Below are 20,826 nucleotides of genomic sequence, written 5' to 3'. Positions count from 1 at the left end.
ATTCAGTTAATTTGCGGAACTTTGGTTCTTGTAAATGCCATGTACCATTGTTAGGGGTCTGTCAGAAAGAAAGTTTTTAATCCAATGGTTGAAACTCAGAGGTTTTGCAGCCTGGCTGCTAAAGAAAATGACATCGACTGTGCAGCTGCATGCAGTGGAAAATCTAAAACTGACTGGGTTGTTTCGCAGAAGTTCTGGGAAAAAAGTTGCCTTGCAGTGTGAAAAACCCAATGACATCTGGTCAGGGTGTCTGAGTGTGTTGTCGGGTTGTAGATCTGGGAGCAGTTTAAAGGAAGCAGTGAGGCAGTTTGAGGAGATTTAGCTGAAAGCGTTTTGATGAAGTACTCGTGTCTCTATCTTTGTTGTATGAAAGGTTCTTTAATAGGATTTTGCAGGTTTTATTTCATTTTATGTCACAATTCTTCTTTTTTTAATCACCTAATTTCCAAATCTGCACACACAGAAATTAATTACAAAGACACACAAACCTGGAAGCTAATTTGCATGCTTATTAGTTAAATGCTATTTTTAGTGATGTGTAATCATACGCAGGTGTGTGTGTGTGTGTATGTGTGTGTGTGTGAGATGACAGCCACGTGACCCTGATCACATTCAGTTGTCTCTCTGTGTCTGCCACAGACTGACTGGAAGTTGGAGGCTCTGTAATTGATGTGGGAATAAAACTATGACCCCTGAGGATCCTAAAGGCCCCCGGGGCAATACACCGTCCTCTGAAAGTGACACACATAAGCCGAGGGCTCCCAGCTGGCTGACAAATCAGAGTATAAATGTCTTGGCTAGTGCGTCATTACCTATACCCTTGGTACTGGTCCTTCACGTCTCTCTGCCTCGGATGCACCTGTTGAACTCGATGCACTCCAACACAGCAGCTGCTCCATTACACTGCTGCTTGAAGCTGATGATATACCAGTGTTTGGATTCAAACCGTCAGGTGATAGTTCCATATTTAGTTCATAACTGAAGCTTTAGTGGTGGAGCTGCAAATGCTAACAGGAGGACATGAATATTGAAGTTATGTAGAAGTCATTGGCGGATTGTCTCAGACACACAATGGAGAGACGCGCAAAAAACATAAGTTACACGTTTCGTGATCATCTCATCTCTTAATTTTCACATAAATGGAAAAAAACACAAAATTGACAAAGAAGGCCAGTAAGCCGCGAAGATGGTCTGAGTAACTCATAACTTAAGTTGAAATAATGAAATGAGGGCTTTCTGTGATTGTTTGAAAGAGGTTTTGACTTTTCCGAGTTCAGTTATGTGAATTTAAAGTATAGCTGCAAATTTGATTTGTATTTAAATGAAAAACAAATCTTTTTAGACCAATAAAATATAATTTAGTGCAATTCAGAAGATTCTTAAAGTATCTTCTTCTTGCCAGAGGATCCTCGAGAACGTACGTTTGAGTTTAGACCCATCACTGCACACCAGTAACTCTACGACAGATTAAACTTCAACTGTAACCGTTCGGATTGTACCGTACATCTTCACCTTGATGCTGACTGAGCGTCTGTAGAGTCTAAACTGCATCTCTGGGGTTTGGTGGTTTGTCTTTAATCTTTTAACAGTTCAGCTTTAAAATTCCTGCACAGTAACCGCTAACAGTGTGGAGTGTTTTAGTTCTGTGAACAACCCATTAATGGGTGGTGATGGGCTGTGAAGTGACCACCCATGTCCCTCTGTGAGCAGGTGACTATTTCACAGCTATTTCTGCTAAATCCTTTGACCTTTGGCTTTTTGTTGCTACAGATCTGAAAGCTAAATCCTGAACTTCTGTGACAGGCAGTTATGCTGACTGACTGACCTAACGAATTGAGTGTAATAATATTATTAAGTTTCCAGTTTTCATTGTTGTTGAATGAAGACCTTTAGTAAGCAGATTCAACATTTTTTATTTGTTTTTATTTTTAATTTATTTATTTCAAGCAGTTTTCTTAAATGAGTTTAAGTCAACAAAAAACTGAGAAGTTAACTTTTTCTGCAACTTTGATTCTCGTTTGGTTATTTTGTTATTGTGTTTTGGTTAGGTTCAAATTGCTTTCCAGAGAAACTTGGTGTAGATAAAAAGTTTTTTTCTTAAATTTATGTCACTAATCTCAGGAGATTTTTGTTTCTTAAATACAGTTTCCACGTTTAGTGAAAGTATTTTGTAAACTACTCTTACACAAATTAACGGCATTTTTAAACTGTTTTCATTATTTTCTCTTAGTTTGGGCCGCAGGCGTCCAGATACTCACCTGTACTTAGGTATTATTTCTGTTCAGCATCATCAATATTCATATTCATTTTCCAAATCGGATTTGGGCCTGTGAGCTAATTACCTTGTTCGTCTAGAATAGTAAAGGCCTGAAGCAACAGTAAAATTTATAATTAAAGCCATCATGAAAATTCATGTGTCTAATATGGTATTTAAAAAAAATAAAAGTAGCTTTATGTAGTTGAAAGAGCTTCATCTAATCATTTCTGTTTATGCCTGAAATCTCCCTGCCATAGTTCTGGTTCTTTGTTCAGATTGGCTAATATATTGAGAGAATGGAGATGAAGGTCAGAGTTCAGTCTTTGTTCTGATTGGATAGTTCAACAAGTTTAGTGGAGGGAAAATACGGTAAACAAGTTTATTGTCACCTGTGGTCACCTGCGCCTCCTCCACCTTTACTTTACTGCTCGAGAAGGTGGAGCAGAGGAAGCTGCTGAAGCTCCACCTTCTTCCAAAGGTGCAAATGTGTTAGAAGCTTCTGTTATAAAACAAAATATTCAGATACATTTTAGCTGTTATTTCTGTTTACCTTCCAAAAATTGAGTGAAAACAGAGAGGTAATGTAAACCAAGACCTTCCTGTCCATCATAGAAGTTTAGTTTCTAAGGTTGAGGTGAAGTAACTTTTGAGTATTACATACTGTTGCTGGTATTTTTGCCCATTCCTCCATGCAGATCTCCTCTAAAGCAGTGATGAATTTGAGCTGTTGCTGGGCAACACGGACTTTCAACTCCCTCCAAAGACTTTCTAGGGGGTTGAGATCTGGAGACTGGCTAGTCCACTCCAGGACCTTGAAATGCTTCTTACGAAGCCCCTCCTTCAATACCCGGGCCGTGTGTTTGGGATCGTTGTCATGCTGAAAGACCCAGCCACGTTTCATCTTCAAGGCCCTTGCTGATGGAAGGAGGTTTACACTCAAAGTCTGACCATGCATGACCCCGTTCATTCTTTTCTTTACACGGTCAGTCGTCCTAGTCCTTTTGCTGAAAAACCGCACCAAAGGATGATGTCTTGTATGTCTTCCATTTCCTAATAATTAATCCCACAGTTGAGTTCTTCACACCAAGCTGCTTACCTATTGCAGATTCAGTCTTCCCAGCCTGGTGCAGATCAATAATTTGGTTTCTGGTGTCCTAAGACAGCTCCTTGGTCCTGGCCATAGTGGAGTTTGGAGTGTGACTGTCTGAGGTTGTGGACAGGTGTATTTTATATAGAGAACAAGTTCAGACAGGTGCCATTAATACAGGTAACAAGGATCATCTTTTAGAAGAAGTTACAGGTCTGTGAGATTTAGAAATCTTGCTTGTTTGTAGGTGACCAAACACTTATTTTCCACCACAATTTGCAAATAAATTCTTAAAAAATGAGACCAAGTGATTTTCTGGATGTCTTTTTCTCACTTTGTCTCTCATAGTTGAGATATACCTATGATGAAAATCACAGGCCTCTCTCATATTTTTAAGTGGGAGAACTTGCACAATTGGTGGCTGACTAAATACCATTTTGCCCCACTGCATTAGAACAGAACACACTTACTACTGAATCAAATGTTCTCTGCACACCAGCCTCTCCTAACTGCATTTGCAAACAAGCTCATGTGACTCACTGTTGCTCTGTAAGCTCCTGGCCCTTAGCACTGGAACACCTCCATTTGTTAAATCCAGCTCCAAACTGGCTTTGGTTCAACCCGTATGTGAAACTCCTCCCTTCAGACGGGTAGAGTGTCCTTTGGGAACGTGTAAAAGTTCTGCTGTCATTCACAGATGAACCTTGTCTACTTGAGCTAATTTACTGTCGTGGCGTTTTATCTCCATGCTGCATCATGGAGATTAAACAAAACAAAAAAAAGATTCCATTAAATGTTCACTCTGTGTGACTTTTTTTTTTATATTTATTTTTGTCTTCCACTGTATTTACCATCATCAGACACTCTGGTCTGATGATAGTCAAGTCTCTTCTGCATTTGCTGCATGAAGGAAGGTTTACTTTAGAGACTTGAACCTCCTGCTGGAGGACTTATGAGCGACTGTAGCAGACGTCAGTGCGTTGCCATGGTTGAGGCTGCTGCCCTATGAGGAAATGGATTAGGCTGTCACATTCACCTGTGTTCAAGTGTGTGCTAATGTCTTCTAATGTGTTCACAAGCAGCTGCTTCAGGTGATGCAGTCATTTTCACACATGAGTTTCGGTTTTGTAACTTGTGTTTAATCATAAGAAGAACTGACCGATTAGAGTGATTTAAAAAAAAAAAAGTATATATGTATATACAGTATATTTTTATTATTTCGATTGAGAATTGATTTAGTTATTCATGATGTGAACTAGAGTTCCATTTTCCAGTACCACAGATGTTATTTTTCTCCTTGTTTTTAGCCCCAAACCAACATTTTTCTTATAAACTAAGCTCATATTACACCAACAAAATTCTGAATATTTTTTATTATTACTGTTTCAAATGACGGTTGCGATTTTTTTTGCACAAGTTTCACTAGAATCAAAGGTCAGTTGTATTTTATCATTCGCAACTCTAATCACTATAGTTGCATAATGTTGGTTTTACTGATGAATATCCGACTTTACACACAGATGCTGTCATAACCACATTTTGATTTGGATTTGGAAATGGTTAATTTCGAGCAATCAAAACAAAACTAAATAAAAACAGAAAAAAATGGTGTTTAGCAATGACAATGTAGATTTAAAAGACCACAAAAAAAAGTTTTTTTTTTTAAAGGTCCCAACTGCCCTTGAAAAATTATTTTGGGGTTTGGATAGAGTTTCTGAGGTTTATGACCCATCTTGGTGAGAGGACGGATTAAAGACATCAAACCAAGCAGAAGTAACACTTTCAATTCAGAGATGCATCAAGATATTGCTTTTTTAAACTTGAAGCAGGAAAAAATAAATGCTAAATAAATTAAAACATGTAAAAGAACAGCAAACGTAACCTTAGAGAACCCACAAGATCAAATTTGGGCGATGTTTGTTTGTAATTTCTTTATTTTATTTTACATTTATTTTAATTAGTTTCATGTTTTTTTCCATTTGTATCTTAAGTCCTTTGACTACTGATAATTGCTGCTAACCAAAGTGGAAAAGAAATGTCAAATTAACCATAAAGCCCAGAGGAAATGGGATCTCCAGGGTTAAGTCAGAATCCTGTAAAATTAGAATATTTGAATGAAATAAACAGAAATAAAGGAAAAAATCTTTCTATCCGCGTAAATGTGGACATAAAGTGGAGGAAATTGAATCTGATCACATTGTACGTTTGATAGAGTTAGAATGTTTGAGTTTCTCTCTGATGTGAAACAAAGAAGTTTCTTCTCACAAGCAGCTAACGGTGACGACTAAAACTTAGCTGGTTTCCTCATTCTAACATCAGATCTGTTGATCATTCTACAATGCTGTCATTCAACATAAAGATCCTTTAAAGTTCCAGTTTTCAGGGAACCAAGTTTTCACAGTTAAACACATAAAATGAAATATTTAGTTGCTTGTTCTTCTTTTTTTATTTAATCAAGCAGGTGACTGAACCACATAATGGTAAATCCCTTGATTTATATCTGTGAAATGTTGTGTCCACAGATCCTTCAAACTCCAGATTTGAACTTTGTCACTGAAGGTTTTGTTGGTTTGGTTTGAAGATAAAAAGTGTCTCAAACGGATGAGAAAGTCCTGCAGTCTGTGAAAGACCATGATATTTTCTCTTGTGAAATAATTTCTGGCTGCGCTGCGCTTTCATCCTTCTCAGCGAGTCTGCGTTGTGCTGTCTGTACTTGGAGGTGTGTGAACACCCACTCACATATGTGTTTGCTGTGGGTGTGAACACGGCGGGAGTGGAAGGTTGATCCATCACGTCACCATGGCAGCCAGCCTTAATTACGGCTAACTATAGAAAGAGCAGAGGGACAGCATCGGTGAGAGGAGAGAGACGGAAAAATTACAGTAATTAAAAAGTCGATTTGAAACCAGGAGAATATTACCGCAATGGCGTCTGTCAAAGGGCTCGTACAATGCTGGAACTCGTACAATTTATAGAATGCAGTCAAAAGATAAATGAGAAGAATTGTATCCCTCTTACTTGATCCACTATAAAGCAAGAGGACCCACCTCATCAGAGATGACGTCACGTCAGTTCATTAAAGAAAATGTCTCTTGTACTTTTTAACAAAGTCACATGGGCTTCCATAACGTGTTGGTTGTTCTTGTTTAATGAAATCAGTTAAAAAGCAATGTAGGATCTCTATTTAAGTTTAATATTTTTAATGGCATGTTGTTTTTTTATTATAGATAAAGTCTTTTATTTTCTATAATGAAAAATTTTGCAAAAATATTAGCATTGCCCACCATGATTTTCTGACAATCTGTTTAAAATGTTTTTTTTTTTATCTTTAAACCTTAATTTATGTACGGTCAATAATCCTTGAAGTTTTATGTCTAAGAAACTTCTATTCTAATGACAACAGGTAACAAATCCAAAAAGCTGAAAGACATCGCTAGCTCATCAATAGTCATTTATAAATCTCTGAGCGCTATTTTATTACCATCCAACTTCTGCAGCACACTAGAGCACACTTAATCCCAACTGGCCTTACAGGGGGGATGCAAGGTGTCTAGGAGTAAAAAAATGACCAGACCTGTGTGGGGCATATGGTGACCTACACAAAACATCATGGATATCGTCAACCCGGAGAGAGAAAATGTTCATGCACATTGTTTTCACAGGCATGCTGCAAGTGAACCTTTAAACCACACATAAGAGTAAGTAAGGGGGAAATAGGTGGGGCACAGGTGTGTCATACAGATTTATGAATTTTAAATTCCCCCTAAGCTTGCGGATGGCACAGGAGTCCAGTAGTGTTGTTCCTCTCTATAAGCCTCCACGGGCCTGGAAAACCAAAACACCTGCAGCGCCTGTACGGGTCGACCTTCTCCATGGGTGCATGTGACTAAGACTTTGCAAGCTGTTCATCTGCGTTTCTCTAATATTCCTTCTTTAAAAATGGAGGAATTTCCAGTCAAATCAGGTACTGTATCTCCAGATGCTTCTTCTGCCACAGTATGTTTGCTTCCCACTGTAGGCCCTTGTCTTCAAATCACTCCCACAGTTTCCTGTCACTCAAAACTTACATTCTGAAGCAAAAAGAAAAAAAATCTTAGTATCTGTTATTTACATAAGAATAAAAAGCTGAATGTGTGAAAGAAACAATAGGTGTCAGTGTAGGACGTGTTTTTTTTATTGTTTTTTTGTACTTTTTCACTGTGTTGATGATGAATGTTATAAAATTAAAATAATTCTTTCATATGTATTTTATATATGAGTAAAGAAGCAATTGGTCAACTTTCCAGACGATTGTTTCATTTCAAACATCAATGTAGTTTTTTTCAAACCTTGACAGCTTTTCAAAAACTCCCTCTTGTTGTTCTTGATGAACACACTCACACAAACACGCATTAGTGTGTACTCATTGACTGTGATTTACAGAAATTGTCAGACCTGGCATTTTCTCTTTGTTACCTAATTAAACTTCCTGTCACCTCGTCCGACAGTGTTGGCCAATCAGCGGAGCTCGCTTATTACCTGGGCTTTATTTCAGGCTCTTTGTGGAATAAATAGCCAATGTGACAGTTCAATCTAACCCCAGCGGTGAGCTTTGCATGACCGCCCCCTCACTGCTGCCGGAGGATTTCATTCGGCTATCATCTGGGGGCACGCAGGATGGTTCTTGGAGGTTTATTGAAATGCCAGGCTGTTCTTTGGTTTATTATCTTCTGCCTTTTCCTGTTTCTCCCTCACAGTTCTGGATGTCAGCCCTGGCCACCACCCTCCCAGTGCCCTGTGGAGCGTTCATGCCTGTTTTTGTCATAGGTAATAAGCAAAAAGCAAATGATGAGAGTATTAAAGCAGAGAGTATGCGTCTTCTCCTGGGAGCGGCCAGATTGAAATGTGTTATTTGAAGAAGAAAAGACACCCACTCAGTGTCAGCAGGGGGGAGAGGAGGCAAAACAGCAATTCTCTAATGAGACAAAGTTCATGCTTTGCTTTTCAGGCAAAGGCCTGTTAGCATGCATGATTGGACTAAAGTCCAAACAGAGACCAATTTAAAGGCAATAACGTGTTTGTGTTGGTTTATGAAAATAACTTCCGGTCAAAACACAGCAGAAATCTTTGATACAAAAGTAATTTACACTGTGAAACAACAAACTAGCTGGCCAGAGTGGTTGCCATAGAAACTGTGTGTCAGACCAATTCGAACCAATGACTGCTTACCAACGACATCTGGTACCAACATGGCGGCGTCCATATAGCAAACAAGTGGCGACTAAATTGACTTCATTTGGTTGGAGCCAGAAGTAAACTATTTTCTTTTAGTGATGCCACACTCACTCACTGCAGTTCTTTTAAGTCAATGGGTGAGAGGGATCTACAGACTTTACATCAACTCCACATAAATGTATACAAGAAAGAGGGAAACATAGTAAAGGATTTTGGGGAACATTTAATGTTGTTTTTACCAAAACTGCATTTAGCTAAATCAACATTATCTTAAAATATCCCAAAGATGGCTGAAATAAAAAATACATACAAATGTGTTTCATATTATGAGCCTACGTGACTTTTATGTTGCTTTAGGTTGTTTATCCTGTAAACAGCAATCAATCTGAGATTAAGCCATGCATATTTAGTGTTGTCCTGCCTACTTTTGCGATGCACCACAAATGGAAAGCTGTGCATCACAGGTTTAAACAAGTCACCTAATGTTCATAATTTTGTTGTGCGGACAAAACAAATAAAAATAGTCACACTGTTGTTCTGTTCTGGTCCAAAACATGACAGAATTTGTTCTTTTTTTTTCCATTGTTTTTTTCCGTGGACTTCAGGAGCAGCCTTTGGTCGCCTTGTTGGAGAAAGCATGGCAGCTTGGTTCCCAGATGGTATCAACACAGATGGCACCATTTACCCCATAGTGCCTGGAGGCTACGCTGTTGTGGGTATGTTAAGGTGGATCCTGTCCTTTCAACACTCAGGCTGACATTTCATAAAGTCCTGCTTCTGTTATTAAAGCACTTTTAAGGTTTCCTTAAAGTGCAAAATTTGCTCTCACTAACTTTCCAAAACATTAGGTATAAAAATTGTTAGGGTTCACTTACTTTTTACATGTGTAGGTGCGCCAGCAGGAAACCAAATGGGAGCGTAAGAGTCTCTGAAAGTCAACAATCATTTATTGCACAGCCTAAAAAAATGTCTTCATCAGCTTCAGGTCAATTAGGTCACGTTTTATCAATATTTTAATTCTTTCATAGAAGAAAAGATTTTGGAACTGACGAAAAGAATCAAGAAATAAACGCCTAAAATGTTGTCACACCAATAGTGTGACGATATTTTAGGAGTTGGAGTTTGAATTGTCAAACACAGATTGTTACTGCATTCTAACTGATCATCAAAAGCCTGAGGAGCTTTTTTCATCAGAAGATGTTTTTCTGCTTCTACTTGCAACTTTGAAAATTTCTTTTTCCCATGAGCTATGCATCTCTTTTTTTTTATTCTCCTACATTTTAATCAAAGAACCAAACAGTCTGATTTGCCTGCAGCATCATCTATAAATGAAACTGTTTTAGGTCCTACATTTACATTCTCCTTTTTTTATATAAGTTCAAAAGACAAGTTTGTTTTCCTCAAATTAAATCTTGTGCTGTAGTTTTTTTTTTCTGTTCACTCTAAACTTAAACCTAAATAAAACGTTTGAAGCGTCCAGAAGAACTTCCATGAAGATTCGGTCCAGTACTCATTAAACACATTCGACTGGATTCTTTCTAAAGATGAAATGAAGATGTAGAGTTTCTCTGAGGCTGCGAAGCCTCTGTTGCTTTTGCTGCCGGCAGTTTCGGTGGTTGTTGGTGTGCAGCTGATGACTCAGCCCGACACAGTGCTGACACTCTGATGAAATTCCCTCATCTCGCAGAAGAGCTTGCTGCAAGTGCTGAACCGGGCAGTAGAAGCAGGAGCATTAGTCAGAGGGACAGAGGCAGACGTACATGACTTGATTAAGTTTCAAGAAAAGAGTGAATCGAGCTCAGTGTGACCCTCAGTCTCCATCTTTACCTTTTGATCTTCTCTCTTGGACCCTTAGTCTTCATCTGGTTTTCTGAATGAGACTCATCCGTTAGATTTGAGTAAAGGCTCACCTTGTTCCTGATGCTTTCCGCACAAAAACATGTTTGTTTTGGACTAATAGGGAAAGCTTTATATACAATAAAGCTTTTTTTTCAGTTTTACTTATGTGACCAGATAATTGTCTATTTGCATAAGAAATAATGATGAGGGAATAACTTATTCTTTTCTCTCATTTGTTCAGATTTGACGAGAGTTTGACAAAAGAAATATTAGATTAAAAAACTGACAAAAAAAAAAAAAAACTGACAGCAGCAGAGTGACGGATTTCACAAGTGGAAGTCTGATTATGGATTTTTCCTATCTTAAACAAAAACAGAGCAGATTTGCAGGCACTTCTGCTCAGATTCATCTCCTCTACTGCTGGTTTGTGTTTATAGAAATTTTATTGAGCTGTAAAACCTGATTTTTTTATTTTATTTAATTTTTTATTATTTTTTTAACTATTATAGAACTTGGAAAATAATCCAATTGAAATCCACTAATCTCTTTTTCAAGGGAGTCCTTGTCAAAAAGCAAAAATTACTCACACCCAAGACTTTTCATGGAATTAAAATGTTATAAAATTATAATACAATTAAATAAAACAAATCAATGAATTCAAACCAGGTACAGGTCACTGATTTCATTTCCAGATCTTTCATAATTACATAAAACTGTGGCAAAGTTAGACTTTGAAATTTAAATTGCTTTTTTTGCAGAAAGTTCCAGTCAATAAGTACCTTATACTGAAAGCCAATCGTTCCTTTTTCTGTTCGAAAACTCAGGCAGACAGCGAGGAGACACCCTAAAATTGAAGCGCATTATGTCCATCTGATCTGCCCCGCAGAGCCACTCTCAAATGCAAGGGAGTCCCTTTTATATAAATATTATTACTTGACATCCTTTATCATTTGCGGAGTTGCTGTACAATGATTAGTATAAACATTTTTTTGTATGGTGGACAATCTGAAACCTTTGATTTTTTTATTTTATTTACAGTTTTCTGAATCTTTTTCAACAAAATGGCCGAAATGTTGGGTCAGATTTGCAGACACCGTTGCTCTGTACCAACCCTTCACCTTTTTCTACCTACATATAGTCCCCCGATATTAGCACTGGGGGGTTTTAATCCCACATGGTATTAAAAACAGCTTTAATTGTATCATCACAGGGCTCCAGACTGCGACCATTTGGTCGCATTTTGCGACCAAAATTTGAGAGTGTGCGACTGAAATTTACACCCAGTCGCACATGTGCGACCAGTAAATTTGCCTCCCCCTCCCTCCAAATTTTTTATACATTGTACGTGGAAGGGGCACGTCAATGATCAATGAAATAATCATCAGACGCGAGCGCACACGCACGCAAACACACACACAAACTCGCACACATACTCATCATGGGACGAGAGCACACACTCGCGTAAGTGGCTAAAATGCGTGTAGGGGGAGGGGCCTAGAGATAATCGAGCGCGCGTAAACATCTGTGGGAAGGAAACGGAGACAAATATCATCACAACCTGTGCGTGCATCTGAGCTATGAGCAAGCGAACCATTGATTCATTCTTCCGACCTGCGGCTGGTGTACCAGTGCCAGAGTCTACAGCAGGGGTCTCAAACTTGCGGCCCGTGGGCTATTTGTGGCCCCCACCTTGAAATGAAAATTTAATTTTAATGCGTCCTTCCAGTTTGTATGAATGACACCTTTTCATTGTCGTGTGCGGAGCTGACAAACCAACCAATCACAGTGGAGTAAATGACTATTGGGGGCGTGACAATGACCGGGCTTGAAAGCAGGAAACCTGACAGCCCCCTCCCCAGACCACATGAAGGAGTTCCTTACTTTCCTTTCTAGAACGTATCTATCGTAATTTTCTAAATGCATGCAGTCCGTGCTGAACTTTTCTCTGGGCCGCACAGACCCGGAGGTTACGGAGGTTACGGTTAAGTGCGCGGCGTCGCATCCCCCCAACCAAACGGTTTATGCACGGCTGTTGTTACAGCAGCACACCGCTTGCACGGGAGTCGGGTCAGCTGAGGAGAGTAAATGTCCCACACCTACATGCGTGACAGCTAACGGGGCTTTAGCATTAAACATGTGCGAGCAACAACACGGTTTAGTCCGAGACGCAATTAAAACACGTGGTGAAAATGCAAGGATAGACGTGTTTGAGATGAACCAGCGGCTCGCCTGGATCATTGGGTTCAGTTCAATTTAGTTTTAATATTCCTCTCCCCCTTAGTATGATCTGTGTTATTATATATTTTATATTTATTTGAATGTTTTGTAATGGATGTAGCCTATTTTTAATCAATTGGTATTTTAAATTATTTCAATTTCTCACTTAACTACAAAAACCATCAGGACACATGTCCCATAATGCATTGTTTTGTAGTCATAGGGCAGCTTTCAGTCAGTTCAGTACTAAATTTCCAGCTGCGTTCGGTAGGTTGGGGACTTGCTCCCGCCCCTTTCTCCTGATATTTTTGTGATGATTGACAGGTGATGTTGGAGCAAAAACAAAAATATATGCCACACACCAGATGATCTGAACAGCGTTGCGTCCACCTGGGTGATCTCAAACACGCTTATTGTGCGTCTTGGCTGCACTTATTTGGTGTCACCAAGATAAATTTCCATCAGTTTTTGAGCCTTTCTCTGATCTCCGATATCTGTATCGATTGTTCTGATATCCAGTGAACATCGCCCGTTCTTTTACAGTTTACCTTCTTCTGTCAGTTTACCTTGTTGTTGCATCTTCAAAAGTGCAGATTAAAATGTGACACTGAATTTGAAACAGCGCATTGTAATTTCTGCATCTATTATTAAAGTATTTATTAGTAATACAGTGTAAATTAGTAGATTTGGTTAGCATGTTGATTCACGGTATGCGCCCCTAAATTTTCTGGTTGTGCCCCTAAAATTTTCAGTTGGGGGCCACTGTGCTCCTAGTGAAAAAAGTTAGTCTGGAGCCCTGCATCATGGTAGAGACTGAACTGCAGTGTTTGAAGTTAAAAGTAATAAGTCATAAAAATTTGAGTTCTTAAAAAGCATCCTTGAACTGTAACATTCTATAAGAATACTGTTTTGAAAAGCGGCTTCTGCCCTCTCTGGCCTTTTGTCCTCCACCCACAGGTGCAGCAGCCTTGGCAGGAGCAGTCACTCACACAGTCTCCACCGCCGTCATCGTGTTTGAGCTGACTGGCCAGATCTCCCACATCTTGCCAGTGATGATCGCTGTGATTCTGGCAAATGCTGTGGCCCAGTCCCTGCAGCCCTCCCTCTACGACTCCATCATCAGGATCAAGAAGCTGCCCTACCTCCCCGAGCTGGGCTGGGGTCACCACGAGTACGTACCCATGAGTCTGCTCAGACGCCAGAACACACGTGTAAGCGCCGTGCAGCACCGTGGTAACAGGGCTGATAATAGCACCTCAACAAGAGAACTACCTGTAGATAGACTGAAACGTTTTTTTATAATTCTTCAGGAAATTCAGAAGAGAAAAATGCGTTTCTGTTTTACCCTCTAAGATGTTTGTCTCCAATGTTTCATGAAAAAATGGCATCTGAAATAGGAAAGAAAGGAAAAACCAAAATTTACAGCAAGAGAACAAAACCTTTTTTTAGTGTTTTCGTATAAAATGTCAAATCGTTGTTATTTATACGCCACCTTAAAATGACCCCAGTCAAACAAGGCGCCATGCATTTAAACAGCAATTAAAAGGTTAAAAATTTTCAAAAGTGAAGTAGTAAAATATTCAAATATATAGCCTAGTAAAATAATGACAGAAAAAAAGCCAAATAAAATACAGCAGCAGTCTCTGCTCTGCTGCTGTCAAAAAGCTGTCTGTAATAATAAACTTTAAGACGTTTTTAAAGTGGTAACGGGTTTCACGGCTTCAGAACACAGATTGAAAACGCTCGGAAATACATAAAAGCATCTGTTTTATAACTTTAAAAAGATATGCAAAAACAAAAAGTCAATACTTAAATTTAAAGGTTACCGTAACTTCTATGCTAACTGTGCTGTGTTAACTGGGTTAACTGGATAGGTCCTAAATCCCCACTGCTTCCCCTTAAAAAACCACAAGTTCAGACGCCACTACAGCTCCAAATGTATTGCTCCAAACAATTGGAGCAATACAGTGAAGACAGAGGGGTCAAATTTGGCCTAAAATGTATTAAAAATGTGTTAATAACTCTTTATAGGACATTTATAAGACAAGTTGGCTTTGTAGATTTGTTATTATAAGAGTTAATGTGCTGCTTATAAAGACCTTACCAAAGATTTGAAACAAAAGAATCCTGGAGTGAACTCTAAAGCTACGTTTACACCGCCCTCAGCAACGTGCATGAAAGTTACTACTTTTATTGAAAAGTCTATGTAAACACATTTAAATGTGTGTTTCGGGCTCCCACATTCAAAGCTCTCGCGTTCACTTATTGCTACACATTTTTTATGACCTTACTCGGGGTTCTACATACAAAATGCGCGGCAATTGAACATGAATGTTGAACCAAATCAAACTTTGACCAATCAGTGACTTGGCTTTGGTAGTGAGGTAATGATTGTGTCTCTTCTTAATGGAAGTAGCAACCATTTGAAAATTGATCCTGGAGGAGAAATGAATAATTGCGGTTTTTGCCCGGCTGGAATTATGACACCAAGTCTTTCATATATCGGAATAGAACTGTAAAAGAAACCTGCAGCAAGATTTGCAGCGCTTCAACATTTTGCACCAAGCTTCCTCCAACTGTAGATGGCGAACGTGCGCTTGCAAATGGTAGAAAAAGAAAAAGAAGCCCCTCCCTGTTTGTTCAGTGTGAACACCATGGGAAATAGACTCATTCAAGTACTTGAGTTTGCGGAGAGGTGGGCAACGAGGGCCGCATTCCTGCATGTTTTCTAACAAACCTGCTCTGGCATGTTCTGATTGGTAGATGCTGCTTTCCTTTCAAGTGAGAAGTTGGATTTTTTTATATAATAATGACGTCTATGATCCGGCAGCTGGAATTCATCCACTGCAGCAATGGCGACATTTGCTGTGACATTAGCGCTGCAATCGCTTTTGCTCACATAGCAGAACTGTCGCCACTGAAGGGATGACCTGTTGGCCCCCTCACACTCCCTGACATGCAGTCATGATGTTCTCAGCAGAACACAAAGCCTACCAGGGCTGCTTGTTGAGACACTTTTCTTTGAGTTTGGTAAAACTAGGAACTCTGCTCTAACTAGTAAAGGAAGCTGTTGAGAAAGTTTTTACTGCAGTGGCTGTTGACACTCATGACTTCTTCACCTCAGTTTAGTGAAGGATTCTGCATCGCCAAACAAATGTTAGTAGTATTTGTGACTTTCCAAGTTGATGCGGAGGTTTGAGCTGGAAAACAGTTATCAGACAGACCTGTCAAAAACTTTAGAAAACTATTTTTCCAAAGTTTACATAAGTTTATTTTCTGTTCCTGGTACAAACAGCAGAGCTGACAGCTCATTCAGAGCAGGCTGATACCCTACAGCTACATTATACCATTAAAACCCAGTGAATCTGCTCTGCTTTATTTCCTCTGCTGAGAAAAGAATGAGGCCGAATAGATTTTCAGAGCAGATGTTTTTGTCTCATATCCAGTTCAACTATAGACTGCAATTAAGAGCAATTAGCGTTAACACAGATTTTGAAACATCTTTTACTAATCAGTTTCTGAATTAAGTAAGCAGTTTTCTTGCTTTATCAGCATTTTGCTGCAGTCCTGATGGTAATCCTCTGCCATAACAACCATCGTCTAGGGCAGGGGTAGCGAACAAGTTTGACACCAAGAGCCAAATTTTTTCATTGTGAGAGTCAAAGAGCCACACCACACACTGGCTTGCCAAGACGCACACACAAACACACAATTATTTTCCATAACACACTCCTCTCCCTACAACAGAACAGCAAGTATTGTACTTGTGTTTATTTCAATACACACTTCCCATGAGTCTTAGGGGCTGAATGCGGGGCTAACCCCCAGGCCAGTTGTAGCCTCTCTGATCGGTTCTTTTATGTGAGTGTCAGTCAGAATGGACCGATGTGTTGATTTCACGTGTTTCAAGGTAATAAACAGGGACTCACAGACATACATTGAGGAGAACATCACAGCAGCTTGAGAGCAGCTCTTTTACACACAGGTATTTTTACGTTCTCCAAAATGTAAAAGGGCCTTCTTTCAAAGAGATTTCAGCTCAATCATCTCCGGTTCTCTCGCTGCCTCATCAGTGACAAGTGGGGATCTCAGGCAGTCAGTCTCTGCATTAAAGGATCCATGAGAAAAGTGATCTGCGGTCGTTTCTGCTGCAGGTCCTCAAACCGCAAAGTAAAGTTTCCGTCCAGCAAGCAGCGTCACGTTCTGCTTTATTCCTTTGGATTGCAGCCTTCTGCTGTGAGCTCCACAAAGAAGGAAAGTGGAATGATGGCCGTTTTGAACGTGCACTTTGAAAAACTTTAACTTGTTAATAAAGGAGACAATTTGTGTCAGATCAGGAAGAGTTTTTATCTTTCTTCAGGATACGTTTTGTTCTTTCTGCCATGAACTATTTTACTGCGTCCAAAAGCTCGTAATGATAAACATCGTGACTTGCCATTCTGTTCAGTAAAAAAGTAAAAATCTTCCCGTTCTTCCAGAAACGTCCTGTGTTTATCTTTATACTCTGAATTTCACCATTTTGACCATGAGGGTAACAGCCTGCACGCACATCAAGTCTTTATCTATGTGTTGGTGGTTTATCTATTGGTGGTCACTTTTGTGTCGTGAGCAGCATCAAACACACACACTGCCAAATTACTTTTATTATTATTTATTATTTATTTTTAATACCCTTTGATGGTTTGGGTGTGGTTTAAGAGGGAAAAAATTATGAAATGAGGCACAGTATATAGAAAATATGATGAGACGCAAAGAGCCGCACACTCATTGGCCAAGAGCGCATGTGTTCGCCACCCCTGGTCTAGGGTTGACTTTGGTTCATTTCCACAAATACCGTATTTTCCGGACTATAAGTCGCACCGGAGTATAAGTCGCACCAGCCCAAAAATGCATTATAAAGTAGAAAAAAACACAGATAAGTCGCACTGGACTATAAGTCGCATTTTAACTTTCACAACCTTATATGACACAATCATAGCAGACTGTTTATCTAATAATTTCACAGTAATTTTTTCTCAAACTTATTTATTTATTCTTTTCATGAAGCATCATTGGCTAACTTATACTCTGTTTTCATCCTGTATTTGTAGAAACAGTTTTCACTTTTATTGCATTTCTGAATTTATGAAATCATTGGAAAATAGAATATTATGTTGTTAGCCTTCAAGATCTTACTGTAAAAAAAAGTTTGCTGATTCTCTGAGTCACTTAACATCCTCTTAACACTTAACATACCTCATACATCAAATTGACCCAGGAACATCATCTCTGTTCCTCACAAATGAACATAACAGGAGGGTTAACAATGTATTTATTTCAATTTATTTCTAATATAAGTCGCTGCGGAGTATAAGTCACACCCCTTGCCAAACTATGAAAAAAAGTGCGACTTATAGTCCGGAAAATACGGTAGTTCTATGAACCAGTTCTAAATGAATCTCCTCACAGCTCTGCTGTGCTTCTAAGATTCTGCACATTACATAGAAAAACTCCCCACAGTCTAATTCAAATTCAAATTAATTTTATTTATAAAGCACCTTTCATGTCATACAGACAGCTCAGGGTGCTTTCCATAAAAAACAAACACGAATACAATAAAACCAATCCCTACACATTTAATAAAATAATTACCGTAAATAAGCCCCTCATAATAAAATACACAAAAAACAAGCACAAATAAAAGAGAAATGACAGAGCTAGAGAAAAGAGAACCCAAAAGGCGCTGTCCTCCTGTTGCCCGGGGTGTCAGCATCTAAGCAGCACAAGCACAACTCATCCCCAGCACCTCCCCCCCCAGAGACCCCCAACCCCCAGGTCCAGTACGCCCAACATGGGCACACCAGGCCCGGCAGCCCAGAGAAGCCGGAACAAGAGATGCCAGAGGACAAGCATGGCCAAATCTGTGGGAGCCCAAACACTAACAACCCAGCCAAGGGTGAGAAAACACTCGTAAACAGTCTACTGTAAGATCTAGAAGTAATAAAATAAGAAAGTAAAAATATAAAAACAGGTAAAATATGAAAATATTAATTAAAATAAGATGAGATGAATTAGTGCATAAAAAAGTGGGCTGCAAACTCCTCACAGGTTTTACTGCCAAAGGTGGACGGTGGGCCAGAAGTTGGATTGATTATTTTATCAATTGTGTCAAAGAGGATTTTTGGCCTTGACCTATTTTCTGCTATGAACTTTGAAAAGTAGTCTTGCCTTGCCTTTTTAATAGAGTTATTGTAATGTGAAACCCAGGTTCGACTCCGGGCTGCTCCCTGTTTCCCTCTCCACCTCTGCCGGTTCCAAGCCCGGTTTGAGAAGGTTGCGTCAGGAAGGGCATCCGGCGTAAAACATTGCCAAATTTACCATGCGACTTGTTCGCTGTGGCGACCCCTGATGGGAGAAGCCGAAAGTGGAAGAAGATTGTAATGTATTAGTGTTTTTAAAAATTTGGTGATGTATTGTGAGTTTTGTTTTTCGCCAATGCCGTTCTGCCCTTCTTGTCATTCTTTTAAGTTTCTTAATATCTTCTGTTCTCCAAGGAGGTGGAGCTTTCTCTTTAACAGTTTGTAGTTTAAATGGGGCGACTTTGTCCAGAATTTCGGTGAGTTCATTACTGAAAGGCTGTATTGATAATTCCATAGATGGATATGAAAGAGTTGGTTGCTGATTTTCCAAGTGTGAGATAAAGTTTGCAGCCACTTCAGGGTGTTGACAGCGCCTTCTAATGGTTCTCTCAGGGGGCTTCTCAAGTATGCAGTCGTGTACTTTAAAAAACACATAAGAATGATCAGAAATGCCCACATCTAGAACAGAAGTCACTGAGGCTTTCAGGTCATAAGTAATAATGAGATCCAGAGTGTGACCTCTGTTGTGGGTGGGCACGTTCACATGTTGATAATAGAGTTTGCATTTTCCATATGAAGCACATTTATCACTGTAAAACTGAAGCTGCGTTTCAATTTTTGTGTCCATAAAATATACTTTAATAGAATAGTGCAAAGGGCTGTGGCTGCACACAATCTGGCTGCATGAGTCCACGAGGACTGTAACATCAGCAGAGGATTCTTTTGCTGAGATGGCATGATTCAAAAGAAAGAGAGAGAGAGAGATTAAATGTGAACAAGTGGACATGAAAATTAACTATGATTTTGGTTTGTAATATTCTAAAATTGTGAAATAAAAAAATAAATCAGGACAGGTTGTTAATAATTTTAAGGGAAGATAAAGACTGCATTTCTGCACATATCTCTCTGTGGATGTGTGTCTGTCTGTGTGTGTGTGTTCATTTGTGTGTGTCTATCTGTGCGCATATATGTCTGTGTGCGCATGTGTGTGTCTGGGTGTGTGTGCATGTGTATGTGTGCGTCTGCCTAGTATCTCCAGATGGAGAAACCCCCTCCCAATCGAGGTTGAAACCCCGTCTTTTAGGATGGAAAGGATCCATCTCTCACCCACACAACCATCCAGCCCTGCCCCCCACCCACACACACAGGAAGTCTTGTGTAGCACCTGAAGTGAATGCACTCTCACAAATCTACCTGCCTTCATGAGTGGATTTTCTGATCTTTTCTGACCGGACGTTTCCTCTGCAGGCAGACTTCCTCTCTGTGGTCATGACCAAATAAGGACTTCCCACTTCCTCCTCCCCACTCTGGGAGCAGAGCTAATCCATCTTAAGTATTAGAGAGACATTTACAGAAAAGTGTGGAGAGGATTTCATAACACTCTCATTACAGCTCTATTTCCTCTCTACATTTGTGCTCCTCTCCTCATCATGGTCACATGGAAGGCTCTTTTACTGGTTCAACCACCTGAATTTCTGCTGCACAGCAGCATCCTGTGGAAACTGGAATATTTAGGAAGGAAACAGATTTCAGTCGGACCCGTTTCTGTGAGCTATGCTGAAAAAACAAGGCCGACCCTCACGGTTTACAGTAATGAGGGCTGATGCCTGATCAGATGTTTTCCAAGCTGTTGTGGAGGAGGTGGGTTCAATCAGGAAGAAACTGTTTAGATTTCATCTACTGCCTTTGATGCAGTTGCTGCGGTCCGTTCAGACTTACAAAATTCTCTCAGATCCACAGACAAATTAAAAATCGCTGCTACAGCAAACCCATCTTTAAGGCAGATCATTTACATATGTAGATGCATAGGTTTTTCTTCTTTTCCATGTGGATTTAGTTACATTTGTTGTTTTATTCATCTGCTTATTTCACAT

The 20,826-nt window shown here is 39.5% G+C and overlaps 1 protein-coding gene across 7 annotated transcripts in view; it reads left to right on the top strand.

Annotated features, from left to right (window-relative positions):
- The window catches only part of LOC101159603 (chloride channel protein 2), a 116,314-nt gene that overhangs the window by 67,498 nt on the left and 27,990 nt on the right, over positions 1–20,826 (top strand). For all 7 annotated transcript variants that reach the window (XM_023961220.1, XM_023961219.1, XM_023961221.1 and 4 more), the window contains 3 exons: positions 8,081–8,150; positions 9,164–9,274; positions 13,572–13,785. In XM_023961220.1, the coding sequence (XP_023816988.1) occupies positions 8,081–8,150; positions 9,164–9,274; positions 13,572–13,785 (395 nt within the window). The remainder of the gene's footprint in view (positions 1–8,080; positions 8,151–9,163; positions 9,275–13,571; positions 13,786–20,826) is intronic.

Source organism: Oryzias latipes, chromosome 13, assembly GCF_002234675.1.
Source record: "Oryzias latipes chromosome 13, ASM223467v1".
In the NCBI taxonomy this organism is placed as follows: domain Eukaryota; kingdom Metazoa; phylum Chordata; class Actinopteri; order Beloniformes; family Adrianichthyidae; genus Oryzias; species Oryzias latipes.
This window is presented reverse-complemented; position numbering and strand designations above follow the sequence as displayed.